The sequence below is a fragment of the Pipra filicauda genome, unplaced genomic scaffold (genome assembly GCF_003945595.2).
Source record: "Pipra filicauda isolate LSUMZ 115617 unplaced genomic scaffold, ASM394559v2 scaffold115_size4368891_pilon, whole genome shotgun sequence".
Taxonomy (NCBI): Eukaryota; Metazoa; Chordata; class Aves; order Passeriformes; family Pipridae; genus Pipra; species Pipra filicauda.
Window position 1 is genome coordinate 3,484,127 of NW_024103607.1, and position 22,755 is coordinate 3,506,881.

General features: G+C 37.8%; 1 protein-coding gene across 4 annotated transcripts in view; it reads right to left on the reverse strand.

Annotated features, from left to right (window-relative positions):
• Positions 1 to 1,314: 1,314 nt before the first annotated feature.
• Positions 1,315 to 22,755, reverse strand: part of MYO16 (myosin XVI) — a 361,410-nt gene continuing 339,969 nt past the window's right edge. For 3 of the 4 annotated variants that reach the window (XM_027743481.2, XM_027743479.2, XM_027743476.2), the window contains exon 35: positions 5,488 to 10,579. In XM_027743481.2, coding sequence (XP_027599282.2) covers positions 10,346 to 10,579 — 234 coding nt within the window. In that variant the 3' untranslated portion in view covers positions 5,488 to 10,345. Of the gene's footprint in view, positions 1,665 to 5,487; positions 10,580 to 22,755 lie in introns of those variants that run through there. The other variant, XM_027743477.2, reaches the window with a different exon arrangement.

A 22,755-nucleotide genomic window follows, 5' to 3' on the forward strand; every position in this document is an offset into this window, starting at 1 on the left:
TGTGTTGACTGTTTAGGAGTTCTAAAAGTAGGTAAACTGCTTTTTTTTTGTCTTTAAAAAGAGCAGGTAAAGCTAAGCATATGGAATATGCAGATCTATGAGATAAGAATGTTCCTGCCAACTCCCAGAACCAAACTACCCTTCAGGAGGAAATTTCAGCCATGTCTTGCACAATCTACAGCAAAAACACTTATGACTTCCACTGAATCTTTATCTGTGCTGATCCTACTTGCTCACTTTTTCACATTTGCACTTCACTACAGGTTAATGTCTGAGGTTTTAAACTGAATTATTTTACTTTGTAATCAGGGGGAAAAGAAAAACTTCCAAACCCACAAGCATCTTGCCTACCAAAGTTTTCAGGGCACACTTTGCATAAAGTTCACTACTATGGAGGTCAATGATCAGATTGAAATCAGAAACTTCCAGTGACCCTTTCCAGTTGCAAGTGCTCTTGGTCATAACCTGTGGGTTTTATACCCCTCTATGTGTTTACATGCGTTTAAATTAGGAATTGTGCTGAACTAGGTTCTGCAATTAGAAACAAGGAGCTATGCTTTTATTAGAGGCCATAATGAGTTCTCAGAGCTAGTCACTTGACCCCAACAAGCTGTGGGAAAGATTTTCTGTGGTAGTTCCCACTTGTTTCTGATAATGAAATAGCCTCTTCAAGACCAACTAATCTCAGGAAAGGTGAGAGACATTCTCTTATCTATTAAGTACCCATTTATAATTGAGAAGAGCCTTTATGAAAGCAACAGCATGTCTTTTGTCTTCTATATATAGGACAACATTCAGTGTTAGTATACTAAGTGAGTACTTTTGCTACAACTTGGTGGCAGTTTGAAATCCTGTGGGGAAATGAGTTCATGGCTTCATCACCTGCTAGAGAGTTATCACAGCTCAGCAAGTCTCACTGACCTTGAAAGCTGAATGATTACAGAGGTTTACCTTATCATATTTTAAAGGTGATATCATAGAATGACAGAATAGTTTGGGATGGAAGGAACCTTAAAGATCACCTGGTTCCAACTCCTCTGCCATGGGCAGGGACACCTTCCACTAGACAAGAGTGTGCCCAAATCCCTATCCAACCTGGTCTCAAATACTTCCATGAATGGGACATCCACAGTGTCTCTGGGAAACCTGTTCCAGTGTCTCACCACCCTCATTGTAAAGAATTTCTTCCTGATATCTAATCTAAGTCTATGCTCTTTCAGTTTAAAGCCATTACATGCCTTTGTAAAAGACCTTCTCCAGCTCTCTTGTACAGGCCCCCTTTAAGTACTGCAAAGTGCTATAAAGTCTCTCTTCTCTCTCCAGGATGAACAATCCCAACTCTCTCTTGCTGCTCTCGTAGGAGAGGAGCTCCAGCCCTCTGATCATCTTCTTCCTCCAGACTGATTCCAACAATTCATGTCCTTTCTGTGCTGGGGACCCCAGAGCTCAATGAAGTACTCCAGGTGGAGTATCACAAGGGCAGAGGGGGAGGATCACTTCCTTTGACCTGCTGGCCATGCTGCTTTTGATGTAGTTCAGGACATGGTTGGCTTTCCAGATGGCAAGTGGACATTGATGGGTCATGTTGAACTTCTTGTCAACCAACATCCCCAAGTCCTTCTCCTCAGGGCTGCTCTCAGTCTTCATGTGCCTTCATGTCAAGGCTGCAACAAAGCAAAATGGATCTTGTAATAGCAGAATCTGGATAAAGAGATAACTCTTGGCTCTTGGCAGTTTCAAGAACTTTTTTCTTAGGTCTTTTCCAACCTAAAGAATTCTATGATTCTATAATTAATCTAAGTTTGTCTGCAACTTAGTCTTTTTCATCCTAGCAAAGTAACAATTGTTTCCTCATTTTCAGCCATCATAGTCTTGTGAAACTACTTCCCTGACCAGTGGTACCTTTGATACGTTCTCTGATTGTATCTAAACAGAGTTAAATCTTGCTCTATCTCCTCACAGAACTCTCACCCACTTATTATTTCTGTGTATGAAAAGCAGAGGGAGACATGGGGAGTATTATTTCTCCAAATAACAGGGTTTGTAGCTATCATGCATGGATTGTACAGGGAAAGGAAAACATTTCTAATGCATGAAGGCATATAACAGAATATAATCTGCAGACCCTTTGCCAAGTTTTAATTGAGAATCTTAGTATTCCTATAAGGGTTTTATTTGTAGTCCCTACTAAGGAGCACACGTTAAATTTACAGACAGTAAAAGAGACACATGGACACACACACATTCACAAAGTGTATCTCTGTGTGATACCACATTTATGACAATACTTTTTTTCATGCCGAGTGCTGTGTGCCATAGGTCACCATCTCAGCACATTACACACAAATTCCACTAGTCTACTCAGTTCCTAGATTGGTCTTCCAAAACTGATTTTTTTCCCTTCCTCTCTGGAGAGCTTTGAGTCTTGAAGCTCTGTTGCCTCTGAGATTGTGGACATGCATTTCTCCATCAGGGGTGAAACAAGCATCTCTTATTTTCCCACACTGCAGAAGAACCTCTGGCTGTTTTTATATCATCACTTTGAATTCTGCCCCAGCATCAGGCATCCACTCAAATAACAAATATTTGGAAAAGAAGTGGGTCTCAGATGCCTCTTAAGAAGAGATCCTATGTGGAATCTCTCCTCCCTCCCGGTTTGCCAGTGATAACTTCCTAAGAACTCATTTTCAATCACCTCTTTATCTACTTTATTGTGAACCAAGGTACTGTCTACCACAGCACCCTATAACCAAACTGATGAGATATGATTCAGGTAATACTGGGGAAAATACTATCTTTATTAATTAGCTGAACAATCAATAAATTTGTGGATAATAGACAGCAAATTCTGTGTATGCAGTGGGATGAAGAGGAGTCAATGCTTCAGTAAACCTCTGGAGTACAGGGCTGATGTTCAGTGGGTACTGGCAACCTGAAGGAATGGGCTGGTAGAAGATTAATGTTGTTCAAATACAAATTTAAGTTTTGCATTAGCAGTGGAAAACCCCTATGCAACAGAACAGGTTGGGTGCTGATTGGATAGGAAACAGCTTTGTCCATCAGGGCAAGAAGTTTCAACAACATGCCTTTGTGGCAAAGGAAGCCAGCCTTACCACCCTCTACAACTTCACAAAAAAAGTTGTAGTAAGCTGGGAGTCAGTCTCTTGTCACAAGTAGCAAGTGACAGGATGAGAGTCTCTTGTCACAAGTAGCGAGTGATAGGATAGGATAGTAACAAGTGATAGATGAGGCCTCAAGTTGTGCCAGGGAGGCTTAAATTAGCAGTAGCATCTTTGGAGGTATTTAAAAGACTTGTAGATGAGACGCTTAGGGACATGGTTTAGTGGTAGACTTGGCGGTGTTGGGTTTACGGTTGGACTCAATGAACTTAGAGATCTTTTCAAACCTAAAAAATTCTGATTCTACAATTCTCCTTTTCTCCCTTAAGTACAGTGCTTCTTTCACCATGAGAAATATGGAGTCAGATGGAGTCCAGAATGGACAATATAGAAACCCAAGTGTCAGTGACAAGGCACCTGAAAGGCAGGTCTTGTGTAATTTCCTTATGAGATCCAAATCCTCACCAGGATCTGGTGTTTTATTCCTATACAGGGATTACATAAAATAGTATATATAAATTTGCCATGATTAATTCCTTTTCTTCTTTTTTTTTTTTTTTTTTTTTGGTGTGCGTTTCTAGGCAGAGCATAATATGGATGTTTGGTAGGAATCTTGTACATGCACAAAAATAAGTAAACCACCTGTGGGCCTAAAAAATCAGCTGGGATCAAATGCTGAATTTAACTGAAGATCTTCGTAAAATCATGGACTTAAACTAGACCCATATTCCCCAGGTACAAATCAGCAACGCTGTGGAACAAATAAGCCTGCTGAAGAGTGTTTTAGCTGGTCTAGAAAAGCAAGCACATCTACATGAGATATTTGATATGAAACATCCATCATTGTGCCTTTGATCAACTAAACAGAATGTCTTTCCCACCTCAGAGAAGCTGAGGTCTGGTGTTTGTCTCCCCCAGGAGACAAATGATGCATACTTTTCAAGCTGCATGATGTCTGACTTTGGTAACTACTCATGCCTGATAAGAACTCGGGGATTGTAGGACAGCAAATCAAGGCAGAAGGAAGTCTTTAAACTTTGAGAGCTATTTTTGGAACGCTGTCTTGATCTTTGATGATATGGCATCTCTCATGTTACTTACAGTACTTCTAAGGCTTGGGGAGCCCTGATCTCAGCATGGACCCAGAATATATGCTTCAAATGCACTTATTTTCAATATTGTCCTGTTTTAGCTTTTGTCTTTTCTAAATGCTAAGTTCATATCACAGACATGGGAGCCATATTAATAAAAGCTAGACTTGTGGTACTAAAATATAATAAATTAAGATTACTAGAGAAGTAATTTCTACTCAAGGTATTTTTAACTGCATGGACTGACTGGGACTAGATTCACAGAACAAGGATTTAGACAAAATTTATATGCAGGATGCTGGTCAGAACTTTGAGGAAGGTCATGATATCTGGAGATTTCCAAAGCACTTATCCAAACTTATGAATGTTTTCCTATCTTAGTTCTGTCACATTAGACAACCTCTTGCCTTTCTATCTGATTTATTAGGCTCAGACCACTCTGTTTGGGAGGTTCTGTGCTAAAACCAACTAAAGATAGTTTTAATTCAAACAGTCCACATGCAGTTGCCTTCCCCAAAGGGTGCAAAATCAGGTCCCCTAGTTTTTGAAATAATTTGTGACCACCAAGTTATACTACGTTGTGAGACAGAGGAGCTATACCTCCATAGGGTTCATTTAATAGCTGTGGCTATTTCCTTGCCACAACTTTCTAGCCTAGTGGTTTGAACAGTGAGAAAGTTGCATTCCAATTTCCATTTTTGGAAACATGTAAGTAATTTATATTAAGCGTCAATTAGAAACAGTCTGCAGCACATTTGTCCCCTTTCTGTGGGAGTATATGGTAGATTCAGCACTTCTCTTTCTGTACTCTAATGACTATCAGGAGACAGATAACTACATATCCAGGTAGACTGATAAGGGGCTAGACCCCGAATAAAAAATAGTATGGGCACAAGCATTAGCTAATAGCTGTCACATGAACATTGCTATGATAGCAATATACCTGTGCTTATAAAATCTTCCCTGTCGATACTTCTAAAGACTTCAGCAGTTCTTCTGCATCTCAAAACAAGTACTTATTAGTATGGTCTTTTCAGAGAAGAGTGGATTTATGAAAAAGTATGTTTGTGAAGAGTTGAAATTAGGTGTAAATTCAGACTGCATCCAACAAAGAATTTCAGCTAGAAAAGATGAAAAATGTTGAAATATTTAAATATTCTATTTCAGTATTTTAAAGGAAAATGTTTTGTCACAAAGAATAAACATAAAAGTTATGCTGTGATTTTTTATAATTTTTTTTTGAAAATTAATCTAAATTGGCAGGAAAGGAAACAAGAAAGTGCTAAGCAGGGACTTTATTCACATAAATGAGAACCAAAACAACCTACCTAAGGTGGAAATAAATACTTCTAGCTAATTCAAGATGAGGTTGTTTACTGTAATAAATCAAAAATCCTCAAAAAGTCAAATTGTGACTTGACCAAACTTTTGTCTATGACACTTCACAGTCAAATTCACGATTTGGCCAGACCCAGCATACATTCATGTGGTTGGTGAAAAGGCCAAACCACAGGTGGGAGGACAGACAATCTTTGCTAATGATCTCATTCTCACAGCCACAGCATAACCCAGCACTGGGATTTATTTATTTCTTCTCAAAATGAAAATCCTGAGTATACAGAGAACAGCAAAACTGGAAGAAAAGCATTTCCTTCTGTTTTGTTCAACCACTGTCAAATAGTTATGCTCAGGTGTTTTCTTTTTAAAAACTATATATTTAGAACACAAAGCCATTAAATGTTTAACACCATTCTTGAAAAGTGATTTATACAGAGTTTAATTACATTTATTATTTAACAGGCGAATGGCAAAACTTATTTCAGGTTCCTCAGAGCATTTCAGATATTAGCAGGCTTTTTAGAGATAAGAATAACAGGATTACTAGGGATGCAAATACTATATAGCAGAATTAAAAACTACAATTAATATGGCTATTACTATCACTTTAGAACTATGCTACAATCTATTATGCTTTCTTAGCAAGTTAATGAAATTCTTTGTCCCACACACAAAGAATCTGTAGTATAATAAAGTTAGAAATGAAATAAGTAAACCTTTTAGAATAAAAAAGGATCACTGGCAAAAAAAAAAAAAGTAAATGCAATTCACTTAACAACCATACTATTGGTTTTTAAACATTACAAATTTTTAAAAGGTTTATCACTTCATGCTGTACATAGATCTTTTGAAAAATATTGGTGCATGTATTTCTCTGAACTTCTGAATCAGTTTTTAAAAGCAAAGTTTTGCTTATAATCTGCAATAAGAATTACAGCAACTAAAAAACACCAAGTGTTATTTCAGGAATAACAAGTAAGGTATACAGGCTTTAAAAATTTTCTCATGCCAATAGCAGTTGTTCTTCTTTTATTGTGGTTTAATATGGTTCCAGAATTCCCTTGGCTTTAAGATCAATGACTTTTTTAAGTGTAAAACATATCTAATTTTTCTTACCTTATGCTGAAGGACAGATTGATTTGTTAGGTGTTTCATTTTTTTCCACGTTTAAAAATTAAGCAATAAGGCACAATGTGGAGGAGTTATCTGATGATAACCCCAGCATCCTGAAATTGCTTTATTGCAAAGATAAATATATCTCAGACTGTTCACTGGATATTAAGAGCATTAACACGCTCATAGAGCTTAATCCTTCCCTTCAGAATATTAAATTCATAAGGCTTTTTTTCATCTAAGCTATTTTTTAATGTGCAAGACAGGACTTCATATACTGAAGAAATACTGTAATTGGCTGGTGCATACTCCACTGAGGAGATTAATTTACAAGCACTGTACAGTTCTGCTAAAACTACTTCTCAACATTTCAAAATGTCAATAGTATATTTTCCCAGGCCTGTAAACACATTTTGATACACAATATAAACTTTATTGGTAGCTTTAAGACACCTCTGGGGGTAAGACACAGTAGGGTGTGAATTATGGTATAATAATTCCCTACCAATTGCACTGTTAGGCATGAGGCCAAAGGCCAAGGGACCAATGAACACACTAGGTGTGAATTATGACATCATAAGTCACACTCTAGAGTGTCTTACTGCCATTAGAGAAATATTTAAAACATGTTTTAACCCAAATACTTTATTCCTATAGTACTTTATTTTAATGGAGTATCCTGAAAAATCTTTCCAAGTAAAAAGTGAGCCATTATGTAACCTGAAATTAAAAACAAAATTGAAACAAAACAAAACAAAAAGTCTTCTATCTACTGCTATTCAAATTTGTCACATTGCACTGTGATAACACACTTTAAGGAAGAGCCCCAGAAAATATGTTTGCAAAAAACAGTACAGAGGCCTCCTGCACATGGGGGAATAACTGGCTATGCTCATTGTCTGGAGAATCAGACTGCCACAATCAGGTTTGTACTGGCTTCTCCCATGTAACTGTATTGATGAAACTGCTAAAAAATCTACATACTTTTTTCCCACCCTTGGTTCATACTGCTGTAATAGGTCACAATATAGACCTTGAACAAGTAGCAAAAGGTTTCTTGAGCTCCTGCAGCTGAGGCTTCTCACAGCTCTAACACAACTCTTAGTAAGGACTGCAAGCAGGATAATGTATATTTATAGTGTTTCGCATTTTAAACTCCATTTGACAAATGCATTTTCTCCTTTCTGAGTATTCCTGCATTCCAAGTGCAGCAATGGCAACAGTGTCATCCAGAGATACACAAGCTCACCTTCCAAATAGCTTGGTGGCTTGTAGCAAGCTCAGTGCAGCAGCAGAGATCTTGGCATGATTTAAACTGGCTTCTCAGTCAGTTTTTACAGCTTGTCCTAAATTTCCAGGCTGTTGTGGATTGATTGCTACCAGTCGCCAAGCCAGCTAGTAAGCACTAGAGTTAGCAATATGATAGAGCTTATGAGAGGGCTATTTGCCCAACCCATTTGAGGAGCAATAAGTTTGAGGGTATGTCTGCATGTCTCAGTGCAGTGAGGTGTTCAAGACTGCTAGGCTAGCTGAGTGGATGTTATTGTGCAGCAATACACATTTATGTATTATGTATAGCAATGTTGTCCCATGTAGGGATAACAACTTGCATACTGGAAACAACGTAGTTGCAAGGTCATGTTAATTTAGCTCTCTTGCATCCAGTTCTGGAGCCTTTTCATTTCGCTCTCACAGTGGAGTTTTTGTACGTCCCTGGTTATTTCAGTGAAAAGACAGAAACCTCAATTCTTCCAGGCACAGCCTCATTCTGACATAATTATGTTGCAGATGAGAGTTGCTTTCTGCATAACCTCACTCATAGTGGTTACCTGCCCCTTCTGAGTAAAGTCATGATCTACGGCCATTTGCATCAGTCAAAGGTAAGATTAGGAGTCTGAAGTTCCTCCTTTTCTATCTTACAAAGAGGACTTCTGTGAAGCTAACAGTGGTAACAAGGTAGAATTCTGAGCTAACTTGGTGTCTCCTCTTCCTTGTCCACTCAAAATGTCTATTTTAAACTCTAACAAAAGAAGGTGCTTAATTCTGCCTACAGCTTGATGATACCCATGGGAACAATTTGTTTTGTTGCTTTCCTGTAAAAACAAACAAGCAACTTCTTTTTGATATTCAGCCTGCTTGAAGTGTCTGTCAAACATGATGGAAAAACCTACATCTCTAAGGATTTTTTCCTTTTCCAACAAATTCCAACCAACAGTGAGCTCACTTTTTTAGATCTAGTTTACATTTGAAAATATTTGTTTTATATTCATTTGCAAAATTGGAAACAGTTTTTTGTGGATCCTGATAGGAATGGGACAAACAACCAAGAAAAGGGTTTCGCATTGGCTCTACATACTCCCAGAACTTAAAAATAAGTAGTCCAGGAAAAAAAATCTGTGAATATATATAAATTACAAGTTTTAGTGGCAAAGCACTATTTCAAAGGCTGCTGAGCAGTAGCTAATGAGTTGCCAGCAGCATGTTTTTCATAAATTAACATTACTGCCCAGAACTCGTGTATACCAACTAGAATGCTGTTATTCTGAAACCATTTCATTACATGAAATTTGAGGTATAAATGCATCACTGTGCTACCATAATAAGGACATAATACTTTGATATACCCATCTCTGTAAAGCCTTCTGGCTTGTAACAGTAAATCACAGCCCTATTTTCATACCTCATTACCACTAAGTATCTTTCCACTGACACCTGACCTTATGCATAATCAGGTATGAATTTCAAACCACACTTACAATCTCAATGAGTGTCTCGTTATTTTACATAACCCAGAATGAAGTAAGATTTGAGATATAACTGCAGAATTCACAGTTCACACATTCAGAAATGCAGGTCCACTGGAAAGAGGTAATGGTCTCTAATTTGTGACTGTGAACAGCACCAAATGACTCCTGCACTTAGAAGCTTTGCAAGAATTTCAGGATTGGATTTTAGAAAGGATATTGACAGTTCTGAAAAAAATAACACAGTGTTGAAACTGTTTGGTATGTTGTTAAAGATAAACTATGAAAGAAAAATGCAAGTACTGAATTTATTACCTGTATTTTGAAGAAAAAAATGACAGCACCAATTGCATAAAGTTATAAAACACCAGGAATAAACATGTAAATAATCTTCATGTTTGCAATGCCAGTAGAACACAGACATCTACAAAGAAATATATATATATATGTATACATGAAATATAATAAACCCATTCATTAGGGAACGAGAAACATATTTTTTGTACTGTATAAAACAGCTGTACAGTGTGCACACAGGCTTTCATGATCTCTTTAAAATGTCTGTCAGTCACTTCTCCCCATCATCATGTGCTTACTGTAGTTTCTTCATTGTCCATGGGAGAACTCAAAGTGACTATCATGTACCTTTACACTAAGTACTTATAGTGCAGTTTGTCTCCATACATATATACACACGAATACATACATATACACACAGGTGCACACATATATGTATACATGTATATATATGAAAAGAACAAACACACACATGTACACGCACACACAACAATTCTAAATAGCTCCTCCATCCTGTGCTATTGAATTAGTGCTTATAAAAAATCCCTGCACACTTTGTGAAGGGAAGAAAACTTGCTGATTGTGCAGATTGAAGTCATTAGTTGGTTTCATTCCTAACAGTCTGCAAACGCACACATCCGAATCATATGGTGGTATCCCATATGCCCGAAGAGAGTCTGTTGCAGGAAGTATCTTCTACCTTCTTCAGCAATGTCGGCTTCTTACAAGGGGGTGGAGGTGGAGCTGTGTTTCTTTGCTCAGTGTTGTGCAAGATTTGCTGCCAGTCTTCTCTCTCTTCACATAGCTTTCTCCTCCAATCTAGAAGCTCTTGCAGAGCCACACTCTCGTTCTCTGAAAGTCTAAGCTGATGAATAACCTGTAAGAAGAAAATAACAATAACAGCAATAATAGCAATAATAATAATAACAACAACAGCAATAATAACAGTGGATAAAGTTAATTCTCCTGGCAGTGTAAAATCGCAACATTTGCGTTGAATGATCCTTCAGACAGGATCCTCTACTTCTTTTGCCATGGATGTAAACCTGTAGGCAGGACAGTTTCAGGTCTCATTTTCTTATTTCCTTAGTCAAGATCTCAGTGACATGTATAAACAATCACTTTCACCAAAATAACTTCCCCTCGAACTCATGAGATGTGTTTTATACTGCCAAGCCCCGTGTGAGGAGGGAACCACCCTTGGAGCATTATAAGCTTATCCATACGTTCTACTAGGAAGATGAACAGAAATCCTGAGACAGAAATCCTGAGCTCGCTTAGACATGTTAGATGGTCAGTGGCTGTTACTGCTCCCATTCTCCTATTTACAATTAAAGAATATATGCGGCTAAGCACTCAAGTTCTATACTTTTGATGATGGAAAGTTGCTATCATTTGAACTACAGCTGAAAGAAAACAGATTAAATATACCTGATAATAATTTGAAGCAACCTTGTCCTAAAAAAGGGTTTAAAACTTCGTACTTAACTTGCTGTCCCTACTTCCCATTTATCATTCTTTAGACCGAAAATAAAGGAAAGTAGTGATTTAGAATTCTTTATTGCAATCTCATGTCTGAAAGTCACAGAACTGAAGTTGTATGAAGCAGGTGCCAAAAATGAAACAAATGGAAAAAAATCCCCTACACAAGGGTACACAAGCACAATTCTCTGAAACTCACAGACTGCCTACAATGATGAGTAGTCTGTATTTCTAACAAACTGATCTTAAAACTGCTGTCATGTAATACTTTCATACTCACAAAATACTTTCAACAAAGCAAATAGCAGCTGCAGGAGTAGCAAGGTTTTTCCCCTAAATGTAAATACCCAAATACCTATAACCACAAAACTATAACCTGTGCTAACCTCTGTTGCAGCTTAGAATTAGTACAGCTACTTGTCACAGATTCGTATTATCCTTAGAAACAGGGGCCAGTCCTTATCTTCCTCTAGAGCATACGCTAACAACTTCAAATGCAGTTTCAGCTCGCCTGAATCTAATTATAAATTCATCCTGAACTAGCCAAACAGTTCTGTACTAGATTCCTAATCCATCTAGAAGGAGTTGTTCCCTCACATTTAACTCCTCTGTTCCAGTGATTATTTACTTTGTTCAAGCCAGTTTGAATCCTTCATGGCAGCACAAGTCCAGGAAGCGAAAGTCCATCGCACCATCCTCTAAGACCTACTTAACTCCTATGCAGTATAGCAGTGCCTAGAGCAGGTACTGAGATCTATTCATTTGGGAGTATTCTGTAGCAGAAGGGGCTTACCTAGGGAATATGAACCAAGCCCACCATAACATCTAATGGCCCACAGCCCTTACTCTGCTATCTTCTTCCTTAAGAACCCCACAGGGGCACCTATAAGAGGCATCTATAGCATGACTAAAATGACAGTACTTCACCTCACACAATGGAGATGTTCCTGTCAATCTTGCCCTTATACTTCTTGTAATAAAAGATGGATGCATGTTAGTTACCATGATAAAGGAAATTATGTGCTGTGCCCTTAAATGCTCATGAAACACCACAATCGTGATTGGTTCCAGTTGCAGGGAGAGCTGAATTGACATGAAGGGCATTTTTGTCACTGATGGGCAACGAGGTTCCTGGGGTAGAAGGAAGACTTTGCTATTGACTGTGGCTCCAGCTATTCCTTCATGGTACAGAGATACAGAGGCTTACACAGGCTTTACACTGTTGCTTCAAATGTGTCCTGTGCAAGTCAGACCATTCACACACACATGCTATTAGAGAAGGAAGGAGCCCTTACATGGAGATGCCTGAATATCCATGGTCAATTTGCTTAATTTCTGCTTGAGTGATACTTCAAAAAGAAATGCATTAACCAATAATATCTCTTAATAACAGGTATATTTTCAAGTACAGTTTTAAATTCTGCATTTTTAAGAAAAAAATAAGAAAAATTGAAAGTGTTTGAAAGTGTTCATTAAAGTATATCTCAATTGCATATCTGTGTGAAATCAAAAACTTCTTGGCTTTTATATTTACATAAGAGGCAACAGAGCATCTCAGCAACTCAAAGGAAAATTAAATGTTCCACAGATATTGCTAGAGGTATATCACAGACTTCTTGTGTACCAAAACACACTACTTTTTTTTTTTTTTTCTTCCAGTGGGCTATAAAAGAAGGCAAATTAAAAGTTTGCACTTGTAAACAATTTATCAAGAAAGACAGGTCAGGGGGCTTTATCCTTTATCCTTTAGAACAGCTATATAGTTTATAAGGCACCATGGCTTACTCTGGCCAACACATAGATTAGAATTCAGTCTTCCCAATTTAGACACCTTATTTGTTTCTACATTTTAGGCATTTCAAGAACCTGCACTAGGCATGCTTCTCTGAGAGGTGCTGTAATGCATAAAAGACAAGCTTTGTTAGACTGTCATGGCAAAAGCTTCATATGAGTTTCAGAGACAAGTAAGTAATCAAAGACATGCCTGAGCACTGGAAGATAACCACACTTATTACAAAAATAGATATTTTGAAACTTTGTTATTGGATGTGCTCAGGTGACAAAAGTTTGATAGCATGACTTTAATGAAGTACAGAAGAATTTTTAGTTTGAGAGATGGATAACGTATTTGAAAACAGACAGTGCCACTGCTATTCTAAAGAACATAAACGCACACAGGTGCAGGGTGAAAAGCGAGTACATTTTGCCTGGGCAAGGCAATTGACAAATGCATCCTATTTATAGCTTATAGGCACTGAAGAAGCTTTATTATACTGACCGAGCTTACGCAAGCTGTAAATTAATGTTGGGTCAGCAGTTTTGCTACAGAGCTCATTTTACGTTGTATAGTGGACAAATGTTGGTCCCGTTCACAAGTATATGCACATCCTTTATTGCCTTTTTTTGAAGCAGGGATGGAAAAGTACCTCAAACCTTTATTCATTATGAAACTAATCCGGTAAGTAAGCTGGAAAACTAGCTTCAACCTGGATGAAGGACATATGATGAAACTGCAGTTGAAATGAAATGGGGAAAATGCACAAGAAGTGGCACAGCTCTAAATGAACCAATTAATTTAATTAGATCTATTTGAATAACATTATATCTTTCTCTTTTCCATTTATGATTAGACCTGTGACAAGCTATAGATCTATTATAAATATTCATTATAGAAAAGGTTTGCTGAATAATTTTACATGAAGCACAACATAAAACAGCAAGTTGTGTTTCTTCATTATTATTCTATATCCTGAACAGGTATTTTGTGAAGGGTGAATGAGGTGTGTAGGAATTAATTACTTTAAGAAAACTGTTTTTTTTTAATGAACACTAATCAAACAACTTCAACCAACTGTACCAGCAATACCAACTGTAGACCAGAATTTTCCTACTCAAAGTCACTGGTCAGTCAGACATGGTCAACACTGCATTCGGGCTAGACCCACAGAAACATACAGCACTTGAATACCTGGCATTTAACAGTCCTGCCATTTGGTGAAAATATCATCCCTGTGTTTGGTATTCAATGTTCTTACTGAGCAAAGAGGAAAAGCTGAAGTGTCAAAGACAGTCACACACAAAAGAAGAGCATGTGGTGTTACCACATTGGAAACTGCAATGGCTTGAGGCAGTTTAACAGGATCCATATTTTCCATTGCAAAATATGGCAAGATGAACGAAATAGATTTGCAATGAGCAGCCCAGGAAGAAGACTTCAGGATTCCTTACTCCCACCTCACAGTACAAATTCTCAGGCTGCAGAAGCAAGTGGTCTCCTCTTAGCATTAGGGATTTTAGCTGGTGACAGAACAGCAATGACTCAGTTCCATCAGGAAATGCAAGGAAGGGCTTTCATTATCTTCTACAGGTTAAAATATATTGAGAGATGTGGATTTGACTTTTTTATATTGGGTCTAGCTGAGATGAAGATAATTTTCCTCACTGCGTTGGTAGCTAGAAAGGAGTTGATAACACACCAGTGGTGTGGCTACTGCTGAGCAGCATTGGCACACATCAGCACTGTCTCTCCAACATTCCCACCTCACCAGTAGGCTGAAACTCAACAAGGGCAAATGCAGGGTCTTGCACCTGAAGAGAAATAACCCTCTGCACCAGTACAGGTTGGGGGCTGATCTGCTGGAAGGTAGCTCTTTGGAGAAGAACCTGGGGGTCCGGGCGGACAACAAGCTGTCCATGAGCCAGCAGTGTGCCCTTGTGACCAAAAAGGCTCATGAAATCCTGGGGTGGATTAGGAAGAGCATTGCCAGCAGGTCAAAGGAGGTGATCTTGCCCCTCTGTCCAGCCCTCACCCTGGTGAGGCCGCATCTGGACTGCTGTGTCCAGTTCTGGGGTCCTCAGCAGAGAAAAAGGGCTCCTGGAGGATGTCCAGCAGAGGGCAATGAGGATGTCTGGGGGGGCTGGAGCATCTTTCTCATGAGGAAAGATTGAGAGAGTTGGGCCCATTCAGCCTTGAGAAAAGATGACTGAGAGAGGACATCATTAATGTGTATAAATATCTAAAGGGGGGAGCTAAGAAGATTCTTCTCGGTGGTGCCAACCACTAGGACAAGAGGCAATGGTCAGTTGCACAGGAAGTTCCACCTGAATATGAGGAAGAACTTCTTTACTGTGCAGGTGACCATGTACCATTGTCAAGACAGGTTGTGGAGTCTCCCTCACTGAAGACCTTCAAGAACTGGACACAATCCAGTGCCATGTGCTCTAGGATGACTCTGCTTGAGCAGGGAGATTGAACTCGGTGCCCCACTGTGGTCCCTTCCAACCTTACCCATTCTGTGATTCTGTGATGGAGCAGCTTGGTGGGCACCTGGTGTCAATCCAGGGCCAACCCATCACACTTCTCTCAGTTAAGGAAGAGAGAGGCTAAATTCTCATGCTGAGAGGACACTGCAGCTACAAGAGGTGGACTCTGAGTGCAGGGCAGGAGGACTTCTGCTCCTCTGCTTTGTGCTGCCCATGTCCGATTACTATGTTAAAGTAAATCCTTCAGTGAGTCCCTCATGGTTTTAGAGCAGAAAAAACATTGGAGACCGATCACTTTGTTGTACGCTGGCAACCGTGAAAGTCTTAGAGCTTGATTTTGCCTACTGAGTTATACATATTTGAGTATTGCATAGTCATTAGAGAATGAGCCCTTGAATTGCTTTCTGGATTTAACCTTCTAACTTCTGCCTAGATTTCACTTTATGGCCTAAAGCAGACATACTGGATTTCAACTTTGTCTTCCACTCAAGATGAGTTGCTATAAGGTAAGTCAATAAAGTATTTTAATTACTGTATATTTCATAGGTTAGTTAAAAAATTCAGAGAGTTTTTCATTATAGAAAGTTGAAGGTTTCACATTTTAAATAATTTGTGACAAAAAGTATGCCAGATAAAATTATTAACATGCCCATTTAAAATTAACTTTGAATTATTTAAAGATTTGGCTCTAGAATCTCAGAAAATTCATTCTGCATTAAAAGATCAAATGTTGTAACTTTACAGAGGATATTTTGTAAAGTTCAGAAGTAACAAAGAACTTATATTGTCTGTGTGTCAATTGTAACAGTATTTATCATCAAGCTGTGAGTATAGGGCTCATTAAGCAGTTTGCCAACAGAGATTTATTAATTTGCATTGGTCGATTCTTTTAAAATCACAACACAGTTTAAAGACATACATAGCACATAAATCTGTGCTCCTGAGACACTTGCATTGTGCAGTGAGTTCGTATTTTCCCTTTGCAGAAATAATGCCAGTTATTTTCTTCAATAGGTTTGTCAATGTTGGTGCTTTAAAGTAACTGACAGTAGATGCTCACAATTAATTATTACATCATTAATGTTTCTCTTCCATTAGTTAGTAAAGTTGAGGTCACATCACAGAATCCATGGGGAGGCTGTGTCCAGAAGAACAATGATTTTACCTTTCCAAAATTTGATCAGGATCTGAAGTGAATGATGCAATAAATGTAAAATCTTGAAGACAAATTATGAAGACATATTATTTTAGAAATGAAACTGCCTTGACAAAACCCATGTTTATAATCTCTTTCAGTTTGTAGGCTGCCTAAAATTAAAACCAAATGGATTTCAGCCAATAGATGACTTACAGTTATCTTTATTACAGCCCTCAAAAGCAGGTCACAAACCCCAGTGGGTCTCCAGTGGGATGACTAGTTTTAAAGACAATAGCGGTAAGGATGTTCTCACCTCTCACTTCAAAATTAAAGACACAATTTCATTCAGTAATTCTGGAAATAATTCTTATTGCATGTGATTATTAGCAAGAGCAACACATTTTGATTCAATCTGCATGCAACTCCCTCACAAAATTTCTAATTCATTTAATGGCTTATTTATCTATTTATTTATTTATTTTAATCTGATAAGCCCCTACACTGACTGTTTCCAAACATCATGCATGTCACATCTTTTTTTGCAAACTATAGGACAGGCACATTGCAACCTCTCAAAAATTCTAACACTTCAGGTTCCAACAGATGTGTTTCATTTTTTTCTACGTAACAAAAAAAGCCAAAATCAGGAAAAGGTTGCTTTTCTACCAGTTCTTGAAGAAGGAAAAAAAGGAAGAAAAAAACTGTTAGCACATATTTACCAACAAAATATTAATTTCAATATATAAGGGGAAAGCACACAGTAAGCCAAGGGAGTGTTAAGAAGCCTAGGCAAGCACTCAACATAAATCAAATCAATACGTAAATTTGTGTTTGATTGGGAAACCTGTGCTGGCCGTGTAAGACTCCGTCAGGGAGTAGAGAGTAGCTATGATAAATGAATTTATGTGCTTCAAGATTCCAATAAAAAATCTTCAAATACAAACATACCACTGAGATCCGAACTGATTCATGTGATTGTCTTGTGAGTGTTGGGACAGGTACTTTTTTTGCAATAGAAGACCAGTGGGTGCAATAACTCGATATGTAATATGAAACAATATTTTAGTTAACTGTTCTTTTAAACTGCTAATGATTTTTCTTTGTGTTGGAGCAACTTTATTATCTTCAAAAATAAAATTCTACAAATGGATGGCAAATGGGTTTATTGGAAATGAGAAAACGGCAAAGAAAACAAGTACTCTCTCTGGTGCAAATCTGGAATTGCTCTGGAGGAGGTATGCTAGCATAAATAGAATTAAACATGAGATCCATAACTGAAAATATACTGCATTTGCTCTGTTATAAACAAGAAAATATTTTTTCTCCTTCGGTTAAAATTTCTTATTCCATCAAAAGCATCAAAAGAATAAACTTCCTTTAACAGCTATTATATAGATGACAGATCATAGGAAATTAAAACTGTTGATTGAGGGTAATCTTAAGAGCAACTTTATATTTAAAATAAAACTAAAAAGGGATGATTCAGGAAGAAATGCTTTCCCTTTTGACAAGCAATTTACAGCTATCTGTTGGGGGTTTTGCTTGTTTTGTGTTGGAGTTTGTTTTGGGGAGGGGTTCATTTGTTTGTTTTGTTTTGGTTGATTTTTTTGTTTTTGTTTGTTTTGGGATTTTTTTCGTTTTTTTTGGTGTGTGTTCTTATTTTTTTCAATGAAGTTTCAATTTTCTTCCAAACATCAGTTTTGGAGTGATGCTGTAACCAGGAGATTCTGGTGTAGGAGGCCATGCAGGCACAAATATCTTTGATTGCCCAGTCCAGCCCTCTGCTATCACATGGCATTTTGAAAACTCTCAAGCTTCATCCTAAAAAACTAATTCCACTGTTTGCTTCGATTTTGCTTTCTGACAGGACTTCCCAAAAGAATTCACTACAGAAAGATGCACTAAGGATTACTATCTACAAAATGAACTCTGCCTCTAGAAGCCTGTCCTCACAGACCACTGGTAACTGAGAGATCACACTTTCAAAAAAGATACCTCATCTCACATCTCTGTGTCTGCCCTATGTAGCAGTGCCTTCTTGTTTTTATCAGAAAGAGACTCCTTGGCTACACACACATTTGGTGTGCTTCAGGTAAAAGATTTTACATTCTTCATCTGACTGCAAATTGATTTCTGGTGGAAGTTGTCTGATTTTCTGTCATACTCTTGTGATTCACCCTTTTTTTTTTGTGGTGGTCGGAAGTGGCTGTTTGGTTTGGGGTGGGTTTTTTAATTACTATTTTTTGCAGTAGTACATTTTAGTTGCAAAGGTAGGACTTGCTCTCCTGTACTTTTGTACCTTTCTCTTGGTGAAGCAGTAACACGCCTGGGACCACAATATTATCAATGAATTAGGCTAATAATCTTCCATACAGACTGGAAGTATCTCAGCAATCAAACAAAGATATTGTATCTTTGCAAAATAAAATCAGCACACAAATCCTGAGTACAACTGTAACGTGTAATCTGGCAGAAAATATTAGCACAAGGTAGGCAATGCTCAATAATATATAACAGTACACATCACGCACTCTGATTACCTGAGATAGGAATAGAGTTGGACAAGTCTATACATTCAAAACAGGGGGGCATTTGACTTGCTATTTGGATCTTATGGGTTTTAATTTATTTTTTGGGGGAGGCAAGTTTCCTTCAAATCTAGCTTTCTGATACCAACTGCAAAGTGACGCATTCCCAGATGACTAAAACATCAACAAATATCGAAATACATAATTTTCTTTCTCTAAGATAATATTTATCTCCAGATAAACTGATTATACAATGCTCTTCAAAACCTTTTGAGCATCCTCCTAATTTGCCTCTGATGCTTGAGAATGAGAATATGTTCAGGACAGCAACTGTGCCTTTCTCAAGATGAGTTCTGAAAACAAATCATTTATCATAGAGGTCTTCAGAACAGCTGACCTCACAATGCTGATACCACTTGGCACGTAATCTAACAAAACATATCTGACAAATGAAGTCATATTGCTACTTAATTGATCACTGCTGCTTTATGGTATTAATGGAGACATTTTATTTGACCAGATAGACTAGGTTGGCCATAATGCTTTCAAAGCAAGTACAAAAACAATCATCAGCTCATATTTGCTATTGCTGGGTATCATCCTTTCTTGTATAAAACCCCTACAGTTATGGTCATACAACACTACAGGAAAATGTCACAATTTATGGTCTGTTAGCAGTCTCTGATCTGCATGCATGCAGCAGTGTGTGACAGCAAGAGAACGAAGGGCAGAGAAATTAATTTATTCTCACTCACACTGGGCACTTAAAGTCAGAAATGCAGTCACTCTCCACAGGTGCTGTCAGTGGTGGAATGGTGGACCACACTCCCCTTGAACTCAAATCTGAAGCAGCCTTTTAAGGTGACCCATTGGCCATTGTGGCAGCCCAAGAGGAATAACAACACCCTTTAACCAAACACCTGAGCTTAGGGAGGGCACAGGGATACTCAGGAGGTTCTGTTCCCTTCTCTTCAACAAGCTCATCTAGCAGGGGCTAATGCAATGAGGACAAAGCACTGGAGACAGAAAAGGGGCCTCAAATGCATAGGGAGCTGGCTGTGACAACCACTGGTTCAAAGAGGAGAATCTGTGCTTTCACCTGTGGAGGTTACAGTGGTCAGATTTAGGACATACTTGCTTAGGAGAGGGGCATTGGCCCCCTGAAAGCCCTTTATATAGAAACACGGGATATTGTACTTACTGATGAATTTACACTGTGCATTACTTCATACCATTTAATCTGCAAAGCACATGTTTTTGACTGTAAGTCTTCTAAAAATAAAGACGTAATAAGACCTGATTTTTGTATGTGACATTACAAAGAGAATTCTTTGGCATTACTGTCAAAACAATAAACAAAATACAATTCAGGAGGATATACTGACTCAGATCAATGATAACTATATTCTATGTCCTCTCTTGCATGTTATGTGTTTACAAAGGTGTTAGTGATCTTTTTATTACACCAGACTTATTTGATTGCCACTTTTTGCTTCAAAGATGATCAAAGACTACTTCCAGCTAATAGGCAAACATGACAGACAAAAATAATGAATGTTAGAGCCCAGTGTTTAGAACTGTGGCAATGGATGGGGGATAGCAACACACTGCATTCTTGACTATTCATTTTTTTTAAACTTTTGAACAGTCAACAAAAGAAATGATTGGCAACAAATACTAAATCATGTAGGAACAAAGAAGGCCCTTGAAACTATAATGAATATGTAGCTCTTTCCGAGGGAAGAGACTGCTGAAAGCAATGAGATTTCACGAAATAAGAGCTATGGCTTAAGCCATAATGAAACAATAAATACATACTTCACGAATATGAAAAGACATTTCCAATTTGACATTGTCAGATGTTGGCTCCTATATTACTGCAATCTACCAACCTGCACCATGGGTTTTAAACAAAACAGAAGAGATAAACTGCAGATTTTTTAATATAACCATATGTGAAAAAATAACCATCATTTTTTATCTCACCTCTTTGAACACATGACAGATAAAACATGCTTCAGAAGTGTGTAACCAAAATCTTACACCAGGGTGGGTTGTATGTCTAATATTACTTAACCTACTAGGGTGGCAAGCTGCTTGTTTATTTGTGTCTTGTTCTGGGAGCATTTCCATGGGACGCTGAATGCATGCGACATCATCTGATTACAAATAAGCCAATATTCAGCCATTCAAAGCCAAATCGGAAAAGAGACTTTGCATCTTTCCACAGGAAATTTTCTACCTTTCTTCTAGAATAGTTGAATCTTCAGGAGACTATGGTTATGATTCAATTTGCATAGAATGTAACTCTATAGATGTAGGCAATTATTTACAGTTATTTGTATTTTATGGAATATAAAAGATCATATTGATATGTGTATGAAGACGAATATCATATCTGTAACATCACATAGACCTTCTACTTTTTTTCTTCTTAGTCCCTCCCTCTTTTTAGTCCATCACCCTGTGCTCTTTCCCTCCTGTTTTTTCTTATCTTCCTTTTAGCTGTTTTTTTACTTCTCTGTTCCTTCTTTCTGGCTCTTTCTGGCTCTTCCTTCTTTCCTCTTTCTAAATACTTTATTCCATTTTCTTATTTGTCTTCTCTCTCTGTAATTTTATCCTTCTTCCAACCTTACTTATCTGAATCATCCTTTATCTAGTGCCTGGTTTACTCCCCACTCCCGCCCCACACACATGCTTATTATCACTCTAGTCTTTAATCTGCCCCTCACTTCCCATCTGTTCATTATCTCCAGGTTGTCCATCTCATCCTGTTACAGGCAGACCATGTTGCTTCTTGCTGCCCACATAAGAAAAAAAGTATCTTTCAGCTGGCCTGTTTCTCTTCATTCCACTATATCTTTCTTACACCACTTCCCACTTCGTAGAGAATGCTAATAACAACTTTAAAATATTTTTACCAACAGCAAAAGCAAAAAAAAAAAAAAAAAATACAGTCCTGGGTCTGTGAAAAAGAAGATGACAGGGCTGCTTAGCTTTTGTGTGAGGTGCCAAATATATAAGCTTACTTTTATTGACTCTATTTCATCTTGCTGCTGTTGCTGATGCTCCAAAGGATTTATATATTTCAATGGTTTTTATGCTCTACCTTTTAAACATAGACACTCATAGCAGCTATTGAGAAGAGAGGAAGTACTAAATACAGTCTGGAGTAGAGAGCCCACTGGACTGGCTAAGGAACTGAGAAATGTGTAAAAGAAGAAGACCACAGAAGTAATATTTTATAAAGCTTTTTTATTTTAGAGGAGGTTTTGGGTTTTAGACCCTGCTAAGCAATTTCAATGTTTGTGGTGCTTCCACTGTGCTTTAGGATAACTTCCTGGAGTGTGACTGAATAGAAAAGACTCTTAGTCATAACAAAATTTCCTAAGCAAGATTATGGCACAAATGACCAGAAGAAACATGTCTTTCCTTTTGGAGAGTTTTTTTTGCCTCTGGAAGGAAATTACGGTATGAAAATTTGAGACTACAGATTCAGGTTTATTTGGAAGTCCTGAGGTTCAATTTTTTTATCTTAATTGAGGCTGAAGATGATGCTATGGAGTTATATCAGATGTTAGGTTCTTTATATTTTTATGTGGTATTATTTGAAACCTTAGTTATAAACGCTTGGAAATCTAC